General features: G+C 49.6%; 1 protein-coding gene across 1 annotated transcript; it reads left to right on the top strand.

Annotated features, from left to right (window-relative positions):
- The first annotated feature begins 3,219 nt into the window (after positions 1-3,219).
- On the top strand, positions 3,220-4,155 carry LOC136993781 (olfactory receptor 14C36-like). Its single transcript, XM_067308728.1, has one exon. The coding sequence runs from the start codon at positions 3,220-3,222 to the stop codon at positions 4,153-4,155; it is 936 nt and encodes a 311-aa protein (XP_067164829.1).
- The last annotated feature ends 14,476 nt before the right edge of the window (positions 4,156-18,631 follow it).

Here is an 18,631-nt window from a genome sequence, read left to right as displayed (position 1 = left end):
TAGTACAGTCCCTGTTCATATCATCAGGAGGTGAGAAAAGGTTTAGGGAGAGGAGAGCTAGCAGGGTTAGAGAGTGTAGGCATATGTGTGGAGACCTTGGTGTGATGTGCCTTCCATCTTTGCAGCATGCTCGGATGTAGACGTGATAAGCTTTGCCTAAAGGCAGTGGTGGGAATCCCTTGTATGGGAACAGGTAGGAAATCCAAGATGCCCTGGGGTGTTTGCCCAGCAACCTCTCCAAAAGGGCATGATTTTCTTGTTGGTCCCATGCTCCATCTGCTAGAAACATGGTGGTTGTGTCAGACACCCCATGCATGTGACATGGCCCTGCACTCCTATTGTCATTGCATGAAATCAAGTGTCTGCACAAAATTACATGAGCTGTTTGCAGTGTCTGGATTTGCATAGGTCTGAGCTCCTTAGTGAGTGGAGCTCTGGGGGTAGCAGGTGTCAAGTGTCATTTCAGAGGGCCAAGGAAATTCTCCACTTGGTCCGCAGCTGATGCTCCATAGGGATGTGGGTCATAGTTGTTATATCAGAGCAAGAAGACAGTGGCACATGTGTTGGACCACCTCTGTCCCTTCAAAAGTCAAAAGAGGTGTGTGTGTACAGCTGACTCCCTCCCTCCATCTCCACTGATTACAGTAGGAGGTTAGGCAAGAAGCTCCCATGCAGACAGCTATTTTGTGCACTCCAAAACTTGGGCAAGGGGAAACCTCCTGTGAGTTTGTGGAGTGCACAGGAGGGAACTGAATCCACCATCGCAGGAACTTCTCAGTGGGCATTAGATGTTTTGATTAACTCCTCTAAATCAATCCCTGAAGCATGAGGAAATGAACTCCCTTCTTGGCCCTGTGCAGGTGTCCTGCCTTCTTAAGAGATGGGAGCAGGACATTCCAGAGTGGGACATTTCCACCTCTCTTAGATAACTGTCCTCTGATGAGACCAACTGCAATGCTGGACTCAGTCTCTCTCCATTGTTTACTAGAGGACCATTGGTGATCATTTTTGACTACATCAGTGGATATTTCCTGGTTGTGACTCTTCTGCCTTTCAGGGACTGTCAGCCCTGGAGCCCCAGGAACATCTTGAGGGTTCACAAGAGACAGAGAAAGTCACATCTTCAGCTGGGCCTCTGCTTTTGAGCTGTGCGTGGCTCCTGGGACTGCAGGAGCCCATGGCAACCTGGCAAGTGCTGAAGAGACACAGCTCTGTCCAGGAGCAGCTCCTCTTAAAGGAGCAGCAAGACTCAGGGCACTGCCTGCAGGCACCAGGATGAGATGAGCGACTCAGAAGTTAAAGACAGTCAGGAATGGGAGGACGGCTGAGATCTCACTGCAGGGAGAAATCTTCACAGCCCTTCACACAGTAAGTCTCTGGCTGCAGGGCAACGCTGCTGGGGTTCCCGGAGGGGTCTTCTAGGGCTGGTGCCTTCTGCAGCTGATAGGGTCTGTCAGGGTGGCTCTCCCATGTTCTCCTGTTTGGAGCAGGTGGTGCTTTAGAGAAGGGATTCCCAGCCACACCATCAGAGGGACAGGGCATCACGGCTACCTTCTCCCAGGGATGCTGCAGGGGTGTGAAGCTAGGGAGTGCACCCGGGTCTGCATGGGCTGTAATTCAGAGCAGTGTCCCTGCACCCCAGGGTGCTGTGTGCCTGGGGTAGTGACTCTGCCACCTGCTAGGGTCAGCACTCAGCCTGCCTGGGACCTCCACACAGCACTGCAAGGCGCAGTTCTAGGTGGGAGGAGTGACCCCTGGCAGGGCAGGTTCATTCTCCTGTTGAGAGGGTGCTGCATAGGTCAGGGCTGCTCCCAGCTCTAGCTCCCCTGCAGGACATTTCCTGAAGGGGCCTTTTCAAGAAGAATATCAGGGAAGGGGTTGCCTTAAAGATAAGGAGCTTTCCTAAGCCTATGTTTTGAGTTTCCTACTGTTTGTGGGCTGGGGGAGTGGAAAAGCAGCTGTCAGGTTTGGAAAAGGGACTGACACTCCTAGACCATTACACTGAGAGATCAAGAGGTCTGTGAGGGACCTCAGAAAACCCTTTCCCCACTCTGATGGGGTCTGTAAGCACTGACAGGAAAAAGACACGGGATAGAGAAACAGCTCTCAGGAGGAAAAGCTCCAGGCAGTGAAGATACAGTCAGTGAACGAGAGGAAACTAGAAACAGAAATGCTGTGGGAGGGGGAATTTGGAGAACTCCCTGTCATCCCCCTCAACGCAGATCTCTTTCTCTACGCAAGCCCCCCATGTCTGCTCTCCCATCCAGCAGAGCCTCTGCCCTCAAGGCCATGGGGTCCAGGACATGAGCCCTTTCCCCGGCAGCCTGGGCACCAGCAGAGGAGAGGAGCATCCCTTCTGCAACATGCCCATTTCCCACAGCACAACAAAGGGCTGGGAGTGACTGTCCAGCAATGTTGCCGTGTGGGATCTGATATGCACAGATGGGTAAGGTGAAGGCTTTCCTGAGTTCATGTCTGTCTCTCCCTCCTTGCTTTCCCTTTGGTAGGAGGGTCACAGTATTGCTCCTTGTTTCCTCACCTCTCTGTGCAGCTGTGGTTCTTGCTCTTGTGCTCTCTGTGGTTAAGGAGGAGGATTCAGCTGTGGTTAAGACAGTAACTTCCCACTCCCACTACATTGCCTGAAGAAACAGTGAAGATGGTAAAAATGTGAGGGCAGGGTTCATCTGACTGGGACAGAGATGCCTAGAAAGGGTCAGGTCAGCCCCTGCCTTCACTGCACTGTTTCTCTGCCTTGACAGAGTGAGAGCTGGTGTGACTGATTCAGATACAGACATTTCTGTTCAAGAGGGCAAGGTTGGGGCAGATGAATCCCTCACAAGGCTCTTCTCTTTCAGACACAGCTGCCATGAGTGCTGTATTTGTCTCTCACAGTGGTAAAAAGAGAATATTCCCACTGGGTCACCGGACAAAATTCTCTTTACTCAGCTCAGGGTGCCCATCCCCAGGTATCCCAACAACATACACAGGGCAGTTTGACACCTCCATTTACATACTCTGGTAGAGCAGCACTGACTCATCTGAAGTCCATGCACAGAGGCCCCTGCTCTCCACGGCACACTCAGCACAAACCAGTGGTCAGGAAATGGAGCTGAACGAAGGTAAAGGAGAGAGGAAATGTGAGGGATACTATGAGGAGTGGAATGAGATTTGCTCAGAGAAGCCTGTCATAATTTGTCAATGCTTTTTCCTCCAGAGCAAATGTCCAACAGAAGCTCCCTGAATGAGTTCCTCCTCCTGGCATTTGCAGATACACGGGAGCTGCAGCTCTTGCACTTCTTGCTGTTTCTGGGCATCTACCTGGCTGCCCTCCTGGCCAATGGCCTCATCATCACAGCTGTAGCCTGCGACCACCGCCTCCACACACCCATGTACTTCTTCCTCTCCAATCTCTCCCTCCTTGACCTTGGCACCATCTCTGTCACTGTCCCCAAATCCATGACCAATTCCCTCTGGGACACCAGAGCCATTTCCTACTCCGGATGCGCTGCCCAGATATTTTTCTTTGTCTTTTTCATTTCGACTGAGTATTCTCTTCTCACTGTCATGGCCTATGACCGCTACATTGCCATCTGCAAACCCCTGCACTATGGGACCCTCATGGGTAGCAGAGCTTGTGTCAAAATGGCAGCAGCTGCCTGGGCCAGTGGTTTTCTCAATGCTGGCCTGCACACTGGAAGCACATTTTCACTACCACTCTGCCAAGGCAATGCCCTGGGCCAGTTCTTCTGTGAAATTCCCCAGATCCTCAAGCTCTCCTGCTCAGACTCCTACCTCGGGGAGGTTGGGGCTCTTGTGGTTAGTGCCTGTTTAGGCTTTGGGTGTTTTGTTTTCATTGTGCTGTCCTACGTGCACATCTTCACTGCTGTGCTAAGGATCCCCTCTGAGCAGGGCAGGCACAAAGCCTTTTCCACGTGCCTCCCTCACCTGACTGTGGTCTCCCTGTTTGTCAGTACTGGCTTGTTTGCCTACCTGAAGCCCCCCTCTGTCTCCTCCCCAGCTCTGGATCTGGTGGTGGCTGTTCTGTACTCGGTGGTGCCTCCAGCAGTGAACCCCCTCATCTACAGCATGAGGAACAAGGAGCTCAGGGATGCACTGAAGAGACTGATCCAATTGGTACTAGTTCAGCAGCAATGAGGTGCCCATTCCTCTTCACAAGTGATTTCTCATATAACTCAGACAACTCTTGTGCTACGTGCATTCTCTTGGTGATACTGATGTTTGTGCAGAAGTGTTTGAAGTCATCCCACTTCTCCAGAAGCACAAATCCAATCTGTATGACCTAGAGGTCTGCTCTAAATATGTCTGTCACAGTGTCAGAAATGGCCTTTCTGTAATAAAGGAATTTCCTCAATGCAGTGCTTGAAGGTTGGTTTCTTCTTCCAATGCTGGAGTCAAGATTGCACTCAAGGACTTTCACCCTGAAAGGACCTGTTGCTTTTCTTGGGCTCTCCATGGGCTCAAGGAAATGAGCTCATGGGGTGATGTGTTAGGGAATGAGGGCTGGATTCAGCTCTCACTTGTGGGTTCCCAGTGCTCCTGGAGATGGTGAATGGTCAAGCAGTATCAGCCTGGGACTGTCTCCCATATGACAGGGCTGGTGAGAGATGCCCACAATGTGGACCCTGCAGGCACAGGGAAGGGAGCCTGGAGAGTGGTCCATGTCACCTTCAATCAAAATCCATGGTCTGGATCTAGGGACACACCTGAACACAGCCTGAGCCATTTGAAATGCCCTGTGATTGCTCAGAGCGTCACTTTTGGCCACAGAACCCTTGGTAGGGGGTTTTCAGGTGCAGTGATGCCTGTCCATCTGGGTCTGCTTCCTGCCCTGCCCACCAAGGCCAGTGCAGCATCACCCTGTTGTTCCAGGGCACCACAGCCCACTTGCTCTGCAGAACAGCACCACCAGCTCAGAGCTCCATGTGGAGTACAGGGGAGGGTCCAGGAACAGCTGGGCAGGCCAGTGCCAATGCACTCATTGGGGAAAGGCTGTCCAGGGTGCAGGGATGTCCCTGGAGAAGAGGAAAGGAGCAATTGTGTGCTGGCAAGAAGGAATAAATGAGAGAATGTTCCTATGTAAGCTGGGGCAGTAGGAGCTGCCTGAGGAGTCCCCAGAGACTGATGACCAAGAGGTCCCACAGACAAAGCTGTGCCAGCCTCAGGGAGCTGGTCCTGAACACCAGGACAGACAGAGCACCCTCCTCGTATGTCCCTGTCCTGCTGGGAGGGTGACACAGGCACTAGGGAAAAGGCCTGTTTCTGCCTGGGGTCAGTGCAGCACTTTTGCATGTGAGGTGAATGTGAAAGCTGCTGCGCTGCAGAAACACTGACCACAACCCCTTTCTGCAGCCCCCACTGCCCCCTTGTCCCTGCCAACCTGCCATCACCCCTCCACTGCCCCATCTCCCGTCCCCTCACCCCACAGAATCACAGAGTGGTTGAGGTTGGAAGGGACCTCTGGACATCATCTAGTCCAAACCCCCTGCTCAAGCAGGGTCACCTAGAGCATATTGCACAGGATTGTGTCCAGGCAGGTTTTGAATATCTCCAGAGAAGGAGAGACTCCATAACTTCTCTGGGCAACCTGTTCCTGTGCTCTGTCACCCTCACAGTATGATTTTTCCTCATATTCAGATGGAACTGCCTGTGTTTCAGTTTGTGCCCATTGCCTCTTGTCCTGTTGCTCGGCACCACTGAAAAGAGTCTGGCTCCATCCTCTTGACACCCTCCCTTCAGATACTTGTACACGTTGATAAGATCTCCTCTCAGCCTTCTCTTCTCCAAGCTAAACAGGCCAAGCTCTCTCAGCCTTTCCTCATAAGAGAGATGCTCCAGTCCCCTAATCATCTTTGTAGCCCTTCGCTGGACTTGCTCCAGCAGTGCCACATCCCTCTTGTACTGGGGAGCCCAGAACTGGACGCAGTAGTGCAGATGTGGCCTCACCAGGGCTGAGGAGAGGGGGAGAATCACCTCCCTCGACCTGCTGGCAACACTCTTCCTGATGCAGCCCAGGATACCATTGGCCTTCTTGGCCACAAGGGCACATTGCTGCCTCAGGCTTAACTTGGTGTCCACCAGCACTCCCAGGGCCTTCTCCACAGAGCTACTTTCCAGCAGGTCAACCCCCAACCTGTACTGGTGCAGGGGGTTATTCCTCCCCAGGTGCAGGACCCTGCACTTCCCTTTGTTGAACTTCAGGAGGTTCCTCTCCGCCCACCTCTCCAGCCTGTCCAGGTCTCTCTGAATGGCAGCACAGCCCTCTGGTGTATCAGCCACTCCTCCCAGTTTTGTATCGTTGGCAAACTTGCTGAGGGTGCACTCTGTGCCTTCATCCAGGTCACTGATGAAGAAGTCGAACAGGGCTGGCCCCAGTACTGACCCCTGGGGGACACCACTAGCTACAGGCCTCCAACTAGACTTTGCACTACTGAGCGCAACCCTCTGAGCTCTGCCATTCAGCCAGTTCTCAATCCACTTCACTGTCCACTCATCTAGATCACACTTCCTGAGCTGGATGAGGATGTTATGGGAGACAGTGTCAAAAAGTCTTACTGAAGTCAAGGTAGACAACATCCACCACTCTCCCCTCATCTACCCAGCTAGTCGTCCTATCATATCAGCTTGGTTAAGCATGACTTCCCCTTGGTGAAGCCATGCTGACTACTCCTGATCACCTTCTTATTCTTCACATGCTTGGAGATGGCCTCCAGGATGAGCTGCTCCATCACCTTTCCAGGGATTGAAGTGAGGCTGACTGGCCTAGTTCCCTGGGTCCTCCTTCGTGTCCTTTTTGAAAACTGGAGTGACATTGGCTTTCTTGCAGTCCTCAGGCACCTCTCCTGATTGCCATGACCTTTCAAAGATGATTGAGAGTGGTTTAACAATAACATCCACCACCACAGTGACCAGCGGTGCAGCAGGAGCTGGCACAGCCCTAACACTGCTGCCCAGCCTCCCTTCCTCCCCACCTTTCCCCACCCAAACATTACATCCATCTTCAAGAAGGACAGGAAAAATGATCTGGGGAATGACAGGCTGGTCAGCATCACATCAGTCCCTGGCAAGCAAATCTTCCTGGAAGCTAGTTACAGTCACATGAAGGGGTTGGGAACAGCCAGCATGGAGTCCTCAAGGGAAAATTGTGCCTGATCAACCTGATTGCCTTCCGTGATGGGGTGACTGGCTGTGTGGACAAAGGAAGTACAGTGCGTGCTGTACACCTTGAATGTAGGAAGGCCTTTGCCATGCTCTTCCATAATATCTTTGTAGCCAAACTGGGGAGATGTGGAAAGGAGGAATAAGCAATGGAGGGTGTGGGAAATGAGCTGTAGGCTGCCTGGCTCAAAGAGTGGAGAACAGTGGTGCAAAGTCCAAGTGACTAATGGTTACCAGTGACATTCTTCAGAGGTCGATACAGGAATCAGTACTGTTTTGCTTTTATGAATGATTTAAATGGTGAGACCTTATCTCCGTCTGTAAGCACTCAAGGGGCAGAATTAATAGCATTAACCCAAACAGCAAAGATAGGTAAGCACCTGTGAGTAAATGTATATACCAACTCAAAATACGCATTTGGAGTATGTCATGCAACTGAGATGTTATGGAAAGAACAAAGATGTTTTACATCATCAGGAAAGAAAATAGCTAATGGAGAAGAAATACGTAATTTGCTAGAATTAGTCCAACTGCCCAAAGAAATTGCTGTAATACACTGCCCAGCCCATACTAAAGGCACTGGAGAAATTAGTAAAGGAAATGCTTTAGCTGATGCCGATGCCGCTGTGAAAGTGGCCACCTGACAACTTTTGAGGGACTGTATGGTTGCAATTCCAATGATGGACCAGAGCAAATGGCCAAATTTAATAGACCCCAAAACCATGTATGAAAAAGACTGCTTGGCAGAAGAGAAAAACCAATGGGAAAAGTGGGAAGCAAACCAAAATGATGATGGAATATGGACAGTTGGAGGAAAACCAATTCTATGAAAGAAATATGTAATTACTGTAGCTAGGTGGTTCCACGATAAAGCTCATGGGGGAACAGAGGCAGGAGCTAAGCAGGTACCAAAAATATTGGCAGCTCCAGGAATTTATGCTGCTGCGAAAAGGATAACCAAGAGCTGCCCGACCTTCCAAAAGTTCTCAAGCAGCAAAGCAAGCTCAGAGTTAGGGGGATGACCGTGGGCCTACTTCCCTTTTCAAAGGCTACAAATAGATTACGCGGATATGCTGGCTGCCAATGGGTACGAACACTTGTTAGCGATAATAGATCAGTTATCAGGCTGGGTAGAGGCTTTCCCAACAAGGAAGGCTGACTCAGGAGGGGTAGTAAAAGCCATTGATTCCAACAGGGGTGCCCATTCTACAGCAAACATGATCAACCAATTATATAAATCACTGGGAATAGAGAAAAAACCTACATACCCCTTACCACCCACAGTCTTCAGGACAGGTAGAAAGAAAAAAATAGCAAAAGCATGCACACACACTAACCTAAAATGGCCTGAAGCCCTAAATTTAGTCCTATGGGATGTTCAAAATGCTCCGCAAGAACCCATAGGACCAACACCAGCAGAAATTCTCTTTGGGAGACATTTAGCCATACCAGGGACTTATATCCCAACTAAGACCAGCCTGTTGGACAGAGATGAGCAGCTAACCCAATATGTTCTAGGTATCCAAAAAAGGTTTGAAAATCTTAAAAAATATGCTCAATGGTATCAGTGCACACCACCTGAAATACACGTGCACGATATACAACCTGGAGATGAAGTATTGGTAAAAGTATTCTCACGAAAAACTAAGTTGGAACCAAAATGGGAAGGACCCTACACTGTATTGTTAAGTTCTTATTTTGCTGTTAAAGTTTTAGGAAAAGAGAACTGGATTCACCACTCACACATGAAACAAACTGCAGACCAAGAAGCGAGCACAGCAGGTGTCACTACAGAGCAATGAAGACAACCACACATGCTCCCTGGATGTGCCTAATATTGTTTCTAACCACAAGTTCCAGATGGATAAGTATACAATTAATAAGATGAGATAATTATGATACACAAAGGTATTCTGAAAACAATACCAAAGGAAACCAAATTTGGTTTAATTATTCAGGGCTAGGAGTGAGTGAATTCAGTTTAACCTTTTGTTGGATGTCAGCAAATTTACATGAAACAGTATTGACAGAAACGAAAAGCAAATGCTGTAAAAAAAAAAAAAACAGTGTAAAACTGACCAAAAGTGGTGTATATCTGTATCCACCAAGAGAGAAATAGAAGCCCAGGTCTCCTGTGTTAGCTCGGATTAATCCAAACCAACCCCCCTGGATCGATCAAGAACGACTCCCTTGAGTAAAATGTCTCCCATAATAGTAAAGGCAGGACCATATGTAATTAAAAATACAGGCCAGCAATGAGTGTTATTTAACCTATCCTGGTCTCTTAAATGAGTAGAACTACTGATGCAAATTAACATCTCTACAGTCAAACTGGCCTGTTCACCGTTTCGAAGTACCTCCTATGCGGGATGGTCAGCATGGTTGCATAGGCGAACCCTCACCTCTCCCAAACGAACGAGGAGGGATGTGACCAGTATCAGAGGGGCAGGATTAGGAGTTTTAAATAGTATAGATGCCAAAGTGCTCATGAATAAACTAAGTACAGTGACAAGTGATTTGCACAAATTAGAACATCCATTGCATTCCTCTTTGTTAGCATTAGGAACTAACCAGTGGCTCTTATCTAATGTATTACCTCAGTGGGAAAGAATTAATGAAAGAGACCACTAATTAATTGTAAATGCACTTGGTGTAGCCCAATATAATGTTTCTTTAGCTCTTACTTGTATCCATGCTCAGCTGTGGATGCAATCTGTGGTAGCAGCAATTATTAGAGAAGGTGAAGAGGGCACCTTACCCACTGAAATTCGAAAGGTAATTTGGGATAATGCAACTAAATTTGAAAAGGAATTGCACTCTTGGTGGCGTCTAGTCAATCTTACTTAAGACCCCATCAAGAATAAGGCCACAGCTTTTGTCTTAACAATACGCAATGCTTTGGTATACACCATATACCCAATCATTGTGCTGGGATTAAATCATAATGGAACTATACTCTATCCGATAAAACATAGAATGTGGGCCCAGCAAAACAGAAACGAATGGCAAACTGTTGATGTTAACACGTGTTGTATGGGAAAAACAAGGGTTTATTTGTGCGAGTAATACCATCAAAGTCCAAGACATTTGTCTTGATACTGAACAAAATGTTTGTCATTTCGAAATACACCCTGATGAAATCCCTGAAACTGTACTTGTATATATTGGAAAAGGATGTGTTTGTATGGGAATCCTCTGTGATCTTATATTCGTAGATAACATTACTGTAGACCCAAGTAATCACCCAAATATTTGTGTTTGCAATTTTACTAAAATTATGGGATGTGACTTTAATTATTCAGCTCCTGTTGTGTCTTATCAATTATTACAATCTAATTATACCTTAAGTCAAGATTTATTGCCTACCCCCATCGGAATGAATCTTACATTGGTAAAGAAACTGCTACAACATGATGACCTGTGTCAACTGCTAAAACGCATCCGAAACAATGGACAAAAACCTCTAATCGCCATTCATCATGATACAGAAGAGATACAGCACATCTTGGAAAGAGTGAAGAAGGATGGAGAATATGATTGCTGGGAGACTCTTCTGGGATGGTCACCAACCACAACAGGCATCTATAATCACATGTTGCACCCGGTAGTAGTTGCGTGAAGTTTAACCGTGTTATGCCTGTTACCTACAACCATACTGTACATAAAATTATGGAAAGTGACAGTACGCCTCAAAAGGCTTCAAGAACTCTGCTTAACATGTTAGCAGGGATGCTTAATAAAAACAAAGGGAGGACTGTTAGAGAATATTGGACTGAAGCTGTCTAGAGCTGATCACTTAGCATAACTTGCTTAGCGTTAGTAGCTAAATTTGCTGAAGCCTGAGGCTGCAAGCTATGACCATTCAGCTAGATATGTTGAACTTTTAGCTAGTTAAGTAAAAGAAGGCCCCAGAGTCAGTTCAAGTCGGAGAGATAAGGGCAGGAGGGGGGACTGTAGAGAGAAACAAGCAGTTTAACATTAATGAGCAGCAGCAGGGAGATGGACTTTAACCTAGGACACAGAAGGAAGGAACAAAGGAACCACAAGACTGATTCTGGAGGACAAGATAAGGAAGTAGAAGAGCCAGACAACTATGCAAGAAAGAAGTAACCCCAAAGACTGGTTCTGAGAGACAAGCTAAGGGAGTAAAAGAGCCGTTGACACCTATGCAGAAGTGCACTAAGAAGTAAAGAACACACCTGGAAACTCCAGAAGGGACCAACCGGGAGCTGGAAGACCCCGAACTCTAATAATATGATTGGTTCAGATCTATGGGGTAGATACTAGACTGGAATGGATATAATTACCCAGGGATTTATTCAAACAGGATCCCTCTTTGGAGGCACCCAGCTTGAACTGTAATTACCGCACATCTGTCATTAAAATTTATTTTGCTCCAATCTGAATTCGAACTTCTGTCTCAGTGGGAACCTAGGGTCGGACCCTGTTATGGTGGCTGGTGAGCCTAATTGTCCATAACAGTAAGGCAGCAGTTGCCATTCTAATGTGACATATGTTTTTGCCCAAATCACAAAGCAGACCTACCAGTTAACTTCTCATATGACTGAAGAAATGATTTTTGCACTGTTTAAAGCATCAGGAACACTTGGAGTAACCTTCCATCAACTAGACAGGTTTCTCAAACAGAACACCAAGCATCTGTCTGAAATCGGAAAATGCTTAGAAGAAGGAGAAGGAATGATGATCTGTTATAAGAGTTCATGGATTTGGTTAGCAAAAGTGGAAACCAGCCTTACTGAACATCATGGGTATGATATCTCTAAAGGTTGGTCACCAAAAGGGACCACTGTATTGTGATCAATGTTACATCCTGTGCTCATCCTGTTAATGATCGATGTATCGATCCCCACCTCTGCCCAAGCTGGGGCTCCATTCCCAGCCAGAGAATGGGATGCTGACCTCCCCCCAACTCCCTGGACTGCTCCCCCCATGCCCCTTCCCCCTCCTGGGGGACTGGAGCTGCCCCAGGCCAGGGCAGCTGGCCAGCACCAGGGCTGGGACAGGGCACGGGGGGACAGGGAGTGTGGGGGATTTCAGGGCAGGGTGAACAGCCCTGCTTGGGGCTCCCAGCTTCCCAGAGAGCCTTTCCCCAGGTGGATGTGCCTGTGCTGGCCTGGCCGGTTGTTCCTTCACCCCTCCCCGGCTCCCTGCAGGGCCCCGGGCTGTCAGTGCTTCTCTGCAGCACGAGCAGGCTGTGGGGCCATGGGGTGACTCTGCACTGGCCATGGCAGAGCCAGCTGGCCCAGCAGCATTGCACCCGACACCCCCCTCCCCAGGGTCTGTGGCTGTGGAAGATGCTCAAAGCAAACACTGTATTTCAAATGGCTCAGGATGGGTTCAGGTGTGTCCTTGCACCCAGCCCATGGTTTGTAGGTGGATGACAAGAACTGCTCTGGAGTGTCCCTTCCCTGGGCCTGCTGAGTCCCTGCTGGCTCTGCTGAGCTTGCAGAGCCCTCACTCAGTGCCTTCTTTGGTTTAGCCCTTTGCTTTGGGTGACTGCACTTGCTTCTGTGAGTCTCCACTCACTGCCCATCCCAGGCACACACTGACCCTGGGGATGCCCTGTGCTCCCCTGGTGACTCCATATTCCCTTCCAGAAGAACCGGCATCTGTCACCAGCCCTTTAATATGTGAGACAGTCCCCGGCAGATACCACTCACCCTCTCCAGGGGTACTCGGCACCCACAAGTGAGGGCAGAATCCTGCCCTCATTTCCTAACACATCACCCTACGAGCGCGTCCCCCTTAGCCCATGGAAAACTCATGTGCAGCAAAAGGCCTTTTTGGGTGCAACTCCCTCAGCTCATTCTTGGCTCCTGCTTTGGAAGAAGAGCCCAGCCTTCAGGCCCTGTCCTGAGGAAATCCCCTTTTATTACAGAGATGTTACTTAGGAGGCCAGCTCAGATGCAGTGGTAGACAGATGAACAGAAGGCCTCTGGGTCAGACAGATGGACTTTGTGCCTCCAAAGATGAATTCAAGCAGCTGTGTACAAACATGAGTGTCACAGATAGAACGCCCACAGCACACGAGTTGTCTGAGAGAGATTGGATATTGCTTGTGACTAGAGATGGGCAGCTTCTTGCTGCTAAAATATTAGCAACTGAATCAGTTTCTTCAGTGCCTCCTTGAGCTCCTTGTTCCTCATGCTGTAGATGAGGGGGTTCACTGCTGGAGGCACCACCGCATACATGACAGCCACAACCAGATCGAGAGCTGAAGAGGAGATGGAGGAAGGCTTCAGGTAGGCAAACCCTGCAGTGCTTACAAGCAAGGAGATGACAGTCAGGTGAGGGAGGCACATGGAAAAGGCTTTGTGCCTGCCCTGCTCAGAGGGAATCCTCAGCACAGCTGTGAAGATCTGTACATAAGACAGCACAATGAAAACAAAACAACCAAAGCCCAGACAAACACTAACCACAATAACCCCAGCTTCCCTGAGATAGGAGTCTGAGCAGGAGAGCTTCAGGATCTGGGGAATTTCACAGAAGAACTGCTCCACAACATTGCCTTGGCAGAATGTTACTGGAAATGTGTTTCCAGTGTGCAGGGCAGCATAGATAAAACCACTGGCCCAGGCAGCTGCTGCCATTTTGACACACACTCTGCTGCCCATGAGTGTGCCATAGTGCAGGGGTTTGCAGATGGCAATGTAGCGGTCATAGGCCATGACAGTGAGAAGAAAATACTCTGCTGACAACAAGAAGAGAAACAGAAAGACCTGGGCAGCACATGCAGAGTAGGAAATGGCCCTGGTGTCCCACAGGGAATTGGCCATGGATTTGGGGACAGTGGTGGAGATGATGCCAAAGTCGAGGAGGGAGAGGTTGAGGAGGAAGAAGTACATGGGGGTGTGGAGGCGGTGGTCACAGGCTATGGCTGTGATGATGAGGCCATTGGCCAGGAGGGCAGCCAGGTAGATGCTCAGAAACAGCAAGAAGTGCAAGAGCTGCAGCTCCCGTGTGTCTGCAAATGCCAGGAGGAGGAACTCATTTGGGGAACTGCCATTGAACATTTGCTTCCTCTGGGCTGTGGGGCTCTGTCTGAGGAGGAAAAGACAGTGCCAGGTTAGTACCCCCACATTTCCTCCGTCCTTCACCTTCTTTCAGAATCCTTGCTTGAGCTCTGTTTGTGCTGGCTGTGTGTGCCACGCTGAGCAGGGACCCCTGCCCGTGGTCTCCATAAGAGCCCGTTCTGCTCTGCCGGAGGTGTAAATGGAGGTGTCAAACAGTGCCAGGTATTCCATGGAATACCTGGGGATTGGTGCCGTGACCTCGGCAGAGGGAACTTGGTGCAATGAACCAGTGGGACTATTCTCTATTTGTCATAATTAGAGGTGAATACAGCGCTCATGCCAGCTGTCTCGGAAAGAGAAGACCCTTGTGAGGGCTTTATCTCCCCCAGCCTTGCCCTCTTGAACAGAGGTGTTTGTAGCTGAACCAGTCACACCGTCGCCCACTCTAGCAAGGGAGAGAAGCAGCCAAGTGAAGGCAGGGGGTGACCTCACACTTTCTAGACATCTCTGTTCCAATGAGATAGACTCTGTCCTCATGTCAATTTACCGTCCGCACCCTTCCTCCAGGCACTGCAGTGGGAATGGGAAGTGACTACCTCTGATGCACACACCCTGCAGCAGATTACGTCCACTCCTTATGTGAAAGGGCTGTTCAACATTTTGAAACCCATTTTTTCCTGAAAATGATCTTCAGTGGAGGAGTCAGTTTATATATTTATTTAGTTTTTAGGTGCCTCCATCTTACTGTGGGACCATTCTCTGACAGGGTAGAAGTCTTTGGCATTTCAATTGCTCTCAGCATGAGCACTTGTGCATGCCAAGAGGAAATAAAGAGCTCACTGTGACTTTGTACAGAGTCGCAGGATCTGGTCTGTCAATAAGTTTTTCCCCTTGCTGTGCTGCACTTGCACCTCCCTCAGCTAAAGGACAATCACACTCACAAGTTCCTCTAAGAAAGAAAGTGGACTGAGCTGAGAGCGGAGGAGTTCAGTTTCACAGTGGAGATTTCCAAATTCTTTTCTCTCAGCTCAGAGATGGAGAGAGTGGAGTGTGCCAGGGTATCTGACCACTCACATGACCAGACTCTGACATATCACAGAAATGCTACAGGGAAGCTGTGTTCTGCTGGAGGGCAGCTTCCAAGTCGGCAGATCACCCCAGAAAAACAGTCAAGGGTCCAAAGGTGGACTTTCCTTAAAGGAGAGTCAGATGATTACCCAACCTGATGAAATGCATTGCCAGGAGCCTCACAGGTTTGAAAGGGATTGGTGCTTCTCACTGCCTTGAAGACCACACCACGCAGGACACACAGGGTCGGTGTCTTAACTGCAGCTGAGCACTCCCATCATTTTGAGAGATCAAAAAGTCTGAAAGAAACCTCAGCAAGTCCCTTCATCCCCACTTCAGCCTACAGACAGCACCAGCATCACCTTCTCTGGCCTCATGAGGGTTTGTCTGACCTGCTCCTTAGGACCTGCAAGCACAGAGATGCCCCTGGACAGTGCCCTGCCTGTGGGAGCTTTCTTTAGGGCAGAACTGAGCACACAGAGGGTGGGAGGAGATCTGGAAGCACCAACCAGGAAAAGACATTGGGACAGAGAAACAGCTCCCAGCAGGGACAGCTCCAGGCATCAGAGCTGCACAGTGAATGAGAGGGAACTGCTTCTAGAAACATCATGGGAGGATGGATTTGGGCAAGTCATGGTCAGTCCCTGCAATGCCCACACCTTCCCCAGTGGGCTCACTTCTGCCCTAAAGAAACCTCCCAGCAGCAGGGCATCTGCACTGTCCAGGGGCATCCCCATGATGATAGGTGCTAAGGAGCAGGGCAGATAAACGCTGATGAGGCCAGCAAAGGGGAAGCTGGTGCTGTCTATAGACTAAGGAATGGGTGCAGGGACTTTCAGAAGTTTCTAGCAGACCCATTGAGTGCTCATTGAAACTGTTAAGGGGTTTCAGTCCTTTGTTCAAAGCTGACAGCTCCATCTCCATTTTCCCCTTGCCAGGTGGTAGGAAAGTTAAAGCACCACCTCAGGAAATTGGCTTCTCTTTCAGGAAATCCCTGCCTTCACCTTCCTCTTGAAAAGTCCCCTCTGAAATGTCCTGGGCATGAGCTAGAGTTGTGAGCAGCCCTGACCCATGCAGAACCCTCTCAACAGGAGAATGAACCTGCCCTGCCAGGTGTCCATCCTCTCACCAGGAACATCTCCTCTCAGCACTGTGGGGAGTTCCCCGGGCAGGCTGAGTGCTGACCCTCGCAGGCAGCAGAGACACTGTCCCAGGCACACAGCACCCTGGGGCACAGGGACACTGCTCTGAACTACAGCCCTGGGCAGACCTGGGTGCACTCCCTGGCTTCACACCCCTGCAGCATCTCTGGGAGAAGGTAGCAGCATGACCTGTCCCTCTGACAGTGTGGCAGGGAATCACAGCTTGGAAGCATCTCCTTCTCCTCTGCACTGGAGAAGCCACGAGAGCGATCCTTAAAAGTCCTGTCAGTCATGGACTGGGTTTAGAGGACCTGTCCAGAAACCTCAGTAGCATTGCCCTGCAGCCAGAGACTTACTGTGTCAGGGGCTGTGAAGATTTCTTCTACAATGAGCTCTCCTCCCACTCCACACTGCCTTTTGCTTCTCTCTGTCTTGTCTCAGCTCATGTCAGCAAGAGCAGGCAGTGCCTGGAGCCCTGCTGCTTTTTGCAGAGGAGCTGTTCCTGGACAGAGCTGTCTCTTGGCAGTGCTGCCAGGTTGCCATGAGCCCCCTCCATCCCAGGTGCCTAGCCCCACTCTGGAAGAGTGGTGCAGCTGAAGGTGTGACTTCATTTTTCCTTTGTACTCCCTCCTCTTGGGAAATGTTCACTGAGGTAAACTAAAATAATCATCTATGATGTTTCTCTAAAGACTGAAGAGAGACTGATTCCAGCATTGCAATTTGTCTCATCAGAGGATGGTTATCTATTAGAGGTGGAAGTGTCCCACTCTGGAAGCCCCTATTCCCATCTCTTTACTAGGCAGGACACCTAGACAGGGAGAAGAAAGGAGGTCATTTACCCATGGTTCAGGTATTGATTCAGATGAGTCAATCTGGACATCTTATGCCAGGTTAGAAGCCACTGGGCTGGAGTGGGATTCAGATCCCTCCCGTGAACTCCACAAACACAAAGGAGGTGGGATTGCCCTTGCCAAAGCTGAAGGGTGCACAACAGAGATGTGGGCATGCGAGTGCCTTGTCTAAGCTTCCAGTATAATCAATAGGGATGGAGGATGGGAGTCAGTTGCTCACACACAAACACCTGGTGACATTTGAAGAGACAGAGGTGGTGCAAGGCATGTGCCAGGGTCTGCTTGCTCTGATGGAGCAACTAGGAGACCTGCCTCCTTCTAGAGCATGAGGTTGGGGCCAGGTGGGGAATTTTCTTGGCCATCTGAAATGACACTGGGTGCCTACCACTGCTCCTAGAGCTCCACTCACTAGGAAGCTGAGACTCATGCACATCTCTGCATTGCAAACAGTTAATGTAATTCAGTGCAGAGCCTTGATTTAATGCCATAAAAACAGGCCATAGGCAGGGCCATGTCAGATGCCTGGGGTGTCCAGCACAACCGCATGTTTCTAGCAAATACAGCATGGGACCTGCAGGAAAACCATGCCCTTTTACAGTGGTTGCTGGGCAAATGGCTCAGGACCTCTCAAGTTTCCTACCTGAGCCCAAACAACTGCATCCCACCACTGCCTTTAGGCAAAGACCATCCCATCTGTATCCAAGCAGCTGCATAAATGGGAGGCACATCACACCAAGGTCTCCACTTATGTCCCTGCACTCTCAGAACCTTCTAACTCTCTTCCTCCTAAACCTTTTCTCACTCCCAGATGATATGAACAGGGACTGTGCTAATGATGTCCACAGGGTGGCTGCATCACAGTCTGTCCAGGCCCAGGGACTTCTTCAGTGGCACCTTGTCCTTCCTGGAGATCAGTTCATCTCTGTCACAGGCCCCAAGGTGCTACGAAGTCAGAGCTGGGCTGTGCAGAAACGGCAGGAGAGGGCTTTGCTGCCTGAACTGTTTCTCCCTGGCCTCAGATACTGCAGGTTTTGCTCTCTCAGTGGGAACCTCCTTTCGCCATTGCATTGCCACCTCCTATCTATGCCAGCACATCTCTGTTCTTCGGTGGGGCCATTGCATGTACGGTGTCCTTGACTCTTGGTAACATGGTTCACCATGATCAGTCTGCGCTCTGTGCCACAGCTGAGGTTCTGCAGCACAAATGTGTGCAAATGCATGCAGCTTGGGGCACAGACAGGAGCAGATGGAGATGCACAAGCTGTCACAGGACTGCCACATGGTTGGAACAACTGAGATGTGGTGGGATCACTCACCTAGCTAGAAGGCTGTGTTGGCAGGGTACAAGCTCTTCAGGAGA

The sequence above is a fragment of the Apteryx mantelli genome, chromosome 20, assembly GCF_036417845.1.
Source record: "Apteryx mantelli isolate bAptMan1 chromosome 20, bAptMan1.hap1, whole genome shotgun sequence".
NCBI classification, from domain to species: Eukaryota; Metazoa; Chordata; class Aves; order Apterygiformes; family Apterygidae; genus Apteryx; species Apteryx mantelli.
This window is presented reverse-complemented; position numbering and strand designations above follow the sequence as displayed.

Coding starts and splice junctions, on each gene's coding strand:
- LOC136993781 (XM_067308728.1), top strand. CDS start 3,220: ATGTCCAACAGAAGCTCCCTGAATGAGTTCCTCCTCCTGGCATTTGCA.